Here is a 7,548-nt window from a genome sequence, read left to right as displayed (position 1 = left end):
GTGCGACAACTGGCCAAAGAAATTTCAGGTCAGAACGCGTTTGACACGCGTACATGCCCGACGACCGTAATCATGTGTAATTATAACTTTGGACACCGGCAACCAAATTCAACCGAAATTTGAGACAAGGCACAGAATTGTCAACCAAACAAAACGTGTTTGTTATTGTTTACATTGCGTGCTCAAGTTTTTGTTTATTTATGGTCAAACCTTAAATGCGTTTTCTTGGAACGTCAAAAAGCAACGTGCGTCAACATAACACGACAACGTCAAACTGAAATAATCCTTTTTTCATATTTAGTTGATTCACAACTAGATTCCTTAGGACGTTTTGAACTGTAATTTCAATCAGAGCTAAAATGCAACGAATGAAACATTGCAGGATAAAAGCTTTGCATGCAAGCTTGCACGCAAGGCTCTATAAGCATGCAGTATACACTGTTAATTTCATCCGTCATGGCCAAGGCTGTATATCATAGGTACTCGCGATCTTGCTTTGCATTAGTGTGAGTGCATGACTCCGTGCCACTAAAACCAAAACAATAACAAACGAACAATGGACCGTGCCAGGAAAACCAAAACATAAACAATGTCAGTGTCAGTGGAGTGAGAGAGTCAGCGATAACGATTTTGACAACCGCACTACTACACACTCAATCGCGAGTACCTTAGGTAGAAAGCCATGCGTCATGGCTACCCGGCCGGCGTTTCCTCATTAATTCCAAACGTCACCCCCTTCGATCCGGGGTTTGTTATTGTTGTGTGTTATGTTACGCCGCCCGTTCACCGACGTTTGATTCCGCAATTTTATTTACAATGTTCCTCCGTCAACGCACCTCCGTTCAACATTTAATCAACATTTCCCGTTACGTGTCCAGCCCTTCCTCAACCAACTCAGGAGCGGCTGCCATCCGGCAGTCCAACAGCAGTGTTCAGCTCCAGCGACTTCTTCCCGCTGGGAGCCAAACCTCGTTTCTAGCGCGGAGAACCTATTCCACCGGAAGCCAGGACCAGGATGCGGCTCCACGAAAACCGCGCAGCCTGCCGCGGCTAATGGACTTTCCGGAACTCGTATGGCCGTCCGTCATAAAGACCGTCAAGAACTGGATCATGGTGCACTTTATCATCCGGCCGTACTTTGATCGGGAGTTCACCCTGCCGGACTTTGTCCAGGGTGCCAAGCAAGCGCTGCAGGTCGTGTCGGCGTCGCTGGCCGGCGGAGAACTTAAGAATTTGGATGGGCTCGTCGAACGGCAAACGCTGAACGACCTGAAGACGGCCGTCGGAAAGATGTCTGTTGCGCAACGGTACGACCTGATGGTGGCCAAGGAGGATATTTACTTTTCCTTTCCTTATCAGGTTTGGGGTTGACTTGATCCTACTTATTGCTGGTGATTAGCTAACAATTTTGAATTTTAGGTCGGCGTCATGTTTGACGAAGAGGATGAAGAGAGTCAGAAGAGGTTTGTCGAAATTACCATGGTGTTCCACGTGCTCAAAGGACTGAAGGGAATGATTGAGCGGGGTGACCAGATACCGTTGAATATTGGGTGAGTGTTTGGTTCTTTAGAAGTTCCGTCAAGATTATCTGATGTTTCGATTATCCGAAGTTCGATTAACCATAAGTTTGTATAGCACTTCGGATAACCGAATCATAAACCAAACAATGTTTTATTTTTTTTATGTTTCTTAGGATTTGGATAATTGAATCGAACCTTAATTTTGGCCACCGTGCTATCTTGTCACACCCGCCATTTTGACGTTCCGAGAAAAACGCGTTTTAATGTTTGACCTTGAATAAACAAAAACGAAAGCACGCGATGTAAACAATAACATACGTTTTGTTTGGCTGACCATTCTGTGCATTATACCGAATTTTGGTAGAAGTTGGTTGCTGGAGTCCCGAGTTATAATTACAAATGTTTACGGTAGTCTAACTTGTACGTGCGTCAAACGCGTTCTGACCAGAAATCCCTTTAGCTAGTTGTCGCACATACATTAATTTTCAGGGAGTGGCAAGATAGCACGACAAGATTGAAACTACTTTCATATGTAAAGTGACAAAAATGCACAGAGTTTTTTTCGGATTTCGTTGAAAATCTATTCAATCTATTGTAATCGAATTTTGGGGATCTGTGAAGGTTAAAAGGTGAGGCATTGTGAGCTGCTCAAAATGGCGTTGTTAACTCAATTTGGCCCAAAATGCACGTACGATGGAATATTGATAAAGTAACAAAAGTATTATGGAATCTTCTTGAAAAATCCATTTTTGCATAAGGGTTTAATAAAAATTTATCATATCATAACAAAATTTGTTATTGGTCTGATATTGGTTGAAAGCCAAAACAACTTTGAAATAATATTCCTTATAATGGAAGAATACCTCCAACTGTTATTGGGATGATCGGATTAGTTGTTAAAATAACAAAACATTATAACAAAGATTTGCTCGGAGAATAATTAACAACATAACAATCCAATAACAAAAAATACATAACGACAAATAACAAATCTTGTCCTAAATAATATACAATGTTATTGCCCTAGTATTTTCAAATATCAGAAAATATTATTCCCAAGTTATTTCCGTTAGCTCAGGATATTCCCAAAATTCGATTTCAACCACGAGAAATACAAAAATTAATCGTGCATTATTGGCACTCTTCACATGAAAGAATCAGTGGTGCTATCTTGACACACCTGAATATTGCTGTAAGTGGGACAACTGGCCAAACGGATTTCACGTCAGAACGCGTTTGTCCTACGTACATGCCCGACTACCGTAAGTAAATCTTTCCCAGTTCCTGAGGGGAACACCCTTGAAGAGTATCGGGGCCGGCATTTACAAAGCGGATTCAGTGGAAGTTTCATTCTCAACTTAATGTTAACATGTTAAGGTTAATGTTAACATTCCATAGGTCGCCTCCCTAAGGTGTCGTAATAAGGTCCAGTTTGTGACGATACACTACCTTCCCTTTACTAAGCAATCGATTCCAGAAGAAAAAAGATCACCAGTTGTGTTGGTCCAAGCCGGGATTTGAATCCCGATCTACCGCTTACGAGACGGAAGCGTTACCACTGGGCTACGTGGCTCGGTCCCCGACTACCGTACACATTTGAAATTATACCTTGGAACTCGGGCAAACTAATTCAACCAAACTTCAAGACAATGTTTAAAATGGTCAACCAAACACAAAGAGTTTGTTATTGTTTACATTGCCTGTTCTATTTTTGGTTTATTCAAGATCAAACATTAAAATGCGTTTTTCTCGGAACGTCGGGCTCGCTTGAAACGCTTTTTGATTACCTTTTCAAAGATGGGTCGGATGATGGATCCGATCAGAGTTTTACATAAACATCACTTGAGTGGTCATTGCATAAAACAGGGTTGCCAGATCTTCAATGTTTTGGGCTGCCATTAATAAGATTTTTTGCAATTTATTGGACAACTGGATTTTTGCGAAAACACATTTTTAATTCGGCATGAAAATTTTACATTGGTAGATAAGGATTACCGTAAACACAACATTTTCTTCCACTTTTCCAGGGTGATGCCCGAGTTCCGGGACAAGATCTGCATCTGCAACTATCGGTTCATCAAGGAGTTCACCAAGGGCGTCGATTCGGACTGGACCGTCAACATTGTGAATCACTTCAAAGCGAGCGACCTGGCCGAGGAAGCGAATCAGTAAGGAGATGCCTGGCCTGACCTCAGGTTTCGGACCGACCGTAGCTTTCTAGTGAGACAAAGTGTATATTTTGTGAATAAATGAGAAGCAGAAAAAAACCAACTTGAAACAATGTTTTACTTGTTTGAGGTAAATTCAATCCCCGCACTATCACAAATCAGTCATGCTTTGCAATCGCAGACAGTAAATAAGCGGGTTCTACTAGAAAGGTACTAGAACTGCTCCAGCTAGACAGTGAGCAATTCACGTAGATCCCGCTGATAACCAGCTCGTATGGTGTGGACGCCACTGACGGTTTATAAAATGCCCAAGTGGCTTTTGCCACAAACCGGACTGAACTCCAGCGGGACTATTTTCCTTCCAGCAAACGATAAGAAACCGATCCAATCTAGACCAAACCAGCTGAGCTGACGAACGCACTTCTGAGAAGAGTGCACTTTCTTTATTCGGAACTGCACACTTGCCGTGTAGAGCGCAAGTGGCAACACCGCCAGAGAACTAGTGACCCAGCGACGCGTGGAGGTTAGATTCGCAGGGAAGATAAAGTGCGTTGGGTGAGTGTGAGAGAGGGATGCACTTGTCAGCCTGTCTAGTCAAACAGGCGATGCAATGGCAGATAAGAGATGGGTGGAAATTTTCCTGAAAGAGAGTCGTTGGAAATGGATTGGTGGCAGTTCTAACAATCAATTAGATATTGAGACATAATGCTACGGTATGGTTCTGAAATAGAAAAAAAGGATCAGAAATTTTCTAGCTTTAGCTTGAGAGTTATCAACAATACAAAACAAATTTGGTTGATATGACTCGAAAACTGTGCACGTAATCGAACTTATGTAAAATTATTTTCGATTGCAAATTTGATTTTACATCTACAAATGAAATCATATTTCCCAAATAGCCATGTTTTTTCAAACATTTTTCTTTTTTCGAATAATTGGCAGCACTGCCAAATAAATTTGAAAACCAACTTGTGTCATAGCACAATAGATGGCATTTGTCGTCATCTAAAACAAATCCAACAAATGAGATTTTTTATAACTGTTTGAATAGTTGAATAAAAAACAGGTATTTTTTTGGATTGTTATCATTTTCTTCTGAGAAATAATAAGCAATACATACAACTTTGTCGAGGACACCAATTGGCCAGAATATCCAATTCAAGATACAGTTTTATTTAAAATGTTGTAATAGTCTTATTGTATGTATGAAAACTTGTATGGACAAACTGGTGATGCAAAATGACTTCAGAGATCAAAATGGTCATAGAAAAAATAACATTATGTAAGTAGCATGCAAATATAAAAATACAAAAAAATGGTTACCTGATTCTTTGGAGAGTTGGTCTTTTGCAACATAGGCCTTTGCAAATATTTTTCAAAGTTTATGTTGCCCCCCTGATGATCTTCCGTAAAATTTAAACAATGTTTTCAACAAACTTAAAAATTTCAAAGGAACTCGAAGTGTAATGATCTGACAACATTTCATACTTCACATTCCTATGTTTTAAATCATTTTATTAAATTTCAAAATTCAGCAAAATAACGTAAAGTTTTAAAATGTTTTTCAAACATTGGTTTGACATTACTTTGCATGTTTTTTTTTTTTCTCAAGCAAATTAATAAATCCGTTACTGAAAATACGGATAATGTGAAATGTACATTTAATTTCTGAGTTTGATTTTTTACATTGAAACATTTGTCTCAGAAATATTTGGAATTTTTTCGGGAAAATAGCTATGTAAAAAAACATATTTTTATTTTTATTGATGTTTAAATGGCTATCACTTAAAAACTTTGTTTTTATCAATGATAATTCTGTACATTTTGGTATTAAATATTTTATCCACATAAACTTCAAATAATTTTGACTGCCTATTAGAAGGAAAAGCATAAAAAATTAATGATTGTCCCACCAAATATTTTCTTACACGGAATCATTAGTTTTACGAAGCATTATGTCTTGTTTACCTGTTGTATCGCAAGAGAATCACAAATAAGGGTGATAAACTGGTAACGGGGGTGATTAGGGACACATAAGGCGATTAGGAACCTTCGGGACAATTATGCGTAGAAACACAGAAATTGGTCGACAATTTGATATATCATGGCGTTACCTTTTGTTGTTAATCAGCTTCGATAAACAACATGATAAAAAAAAAATTTAGGAGAGTTTTAGGAGAGAACTATGGTGAATAAGGCCTTCTACATACAAAAGCAGTCTTTTTTGAAACTCTGTGTTTCACTCTTATTTGAAATTAATAAAATACTGTTATAATAGATTATATATTAGGGTGGGTACGTTTTTCAAAAAGTTCTCGGATCAAGTTTTAGTATGGTTCCCCTTGTAGGGCATGCCCATAGGGACTTTCATGCCAAATATCAGCTCATTTGGTTGTAAACTGGCTGCGCGCATCAGGGTTAAAGTTTACATGGGAATTACTATGGGAAATTGGAACTTTTTGTTCAAACGCTCCTACAGGTCTGGGAAAATCACGCGCCAACTTCTGGTATGGTCAGGCCTATGGGGAATGGTCTGGAGAACACTTTTCTCGAAGAGAGCATATGGATTCGTTGTCCCTAGACCTGGCGCATCGGCAAACAATCCGATGTCTCCGGAATCAACGGTTTTCCCTCAAAAAGCATAAAATTTTCCTTAGCATGCTATGAAAGCTTGATGAACACCGCGACGCCGTATGTCAGACAGCTACCACGTAGGTGAGAAACGGCTGGAATATTTAATTGCAAACCTTCTTTTATGTAGAAAATGATCATTTCGAGTAATCCTGATATTATTTAGTCGAATTTAAAATCTTTGCAAAGCAAATTTATATTTTTTTGCATATATTTCAACCACGTGGTAGCTGTCTGACATATGGCGTCGCGGTGTTCATCAAGCTTTCATAGCATGCTAAGGAAAATTTTATGCTTTTTGAGGGAAAACCGTTGATTCCGGAGACATCGGATTGTTTGCCGATGCGCCAGGTCTAGGGACAACGAATCCATATGCTCTCTTCGGGAAAAGTGTTCTCCAGACCATTCCCATAGGCCTGACCATACCAGAAGTGGCGCGTGATTTTCCCAGACCTGTAGGATCGTTTGAACAAAGTTCAATTTCCCATAGTAATTCCCATGTAAACTTTAACCTGATGCGCGCAGCTACAACCAAATGAGCTGATATTTGGCATGAAAGTCCCTATGGGCATGCCCTACAAGGGGAACCATACTAAAACTTGATCCGAGAACTTTTTGAAAAACGTACCCACCCTATATAAAAAGTAAATAGTTTCGTTACTTTGATTACCAATTAATTGGGACCAACTGGAAAAGTGATTTGGAGTTCTCTGATCTGACTTATCGAAGCATGTTTTTAAGGGATTTGCCGAATGTATTTTAATAATTTTTCAAATATCAATATTTTTTCATAAATTATAGCTTTGCTGAAATAAAAGTTATCAATAAATGAAAAAAATCTAAGTAGCTAGAGTTTCACAATATCGAGTACTTGCAATAAAAAGTAAAATAAATAAGCTTTGCAGGATTGAACGATAACGATATTTTTTATTTGGATTACAGATATTTTTTTTATCAAAATACCATCTTGGAAACGACCAAAATTCCTGCATACTCATTTTATCAAAAAAAAAATGAGGGAATTAGTAAAACACGCAGTAAAATCTGACTCTAGAAAAACATGCTTTTTTTTAACTTTTGCAAGTTCACATAAGACAACCCAAGTAACATTTTTTTTCAGGAGTTCTACAAGAGCTCTTCAAGATAGCTACAGCATAGCAGTTTGGACCGCGGTAGGATAAAAATCTCTTCAAGTACTCTTCAAAACTCCTGAAGAAGTTTTGAAGAGA

At 38.7% G+C, this 7,548-nt stretch overlaps 1 protein-coding gene across 1 annotated transcript; it reads left to right on the top strand.

The window, feature by feature from the left end:
- Positions 1 to 733: 733 nt before the first annotated feature.
- On the top strand, positions 734 to 3,798 carry LOC6051404 (m-AAA protease-interacting protein 1, mitochondrial). Its single transcript, XM_001867814.2, has 3 exons — positions 734 to 1,359; positions 1,420 to 1,550; positions 3,548 to 3,798. Exons 1-3 carry the CDS (start codon positions 817 to 819, stop codon positions 3,690 to 3,692), a joined length of 819 nt encoding a protein of 272 aa, XP_001867849.2. The 5' UTR covers positions 734 to 816; the 3' UTR covers positions 3,693 to 3,798.
- The last annotated feature ends 3,750 nt before the right edge of the window (positions 3,799 to 7,548 follow it).

The sequence above is a fragment of the Culex quinquefasciatus genome, chromosome 2 (assembly GCF_015732765.1).
Source record: "Culex quinquefasciatus strain JHB chromosome 2, VPISU_Cqui_1.0_pri_paternal, whole genome shotgun sequence".
Classification (NCBI taxonomy): Eukaryota; Metazoa; Arthropoda; class Insecta; order Diptera; family Culicidae; genus Culex; species Culex quinquefasciatus.
Note: the sequence above shows the minus strand (reverse complement) of the source record. Positions and strands in the feature narration are given on the sequence as shown.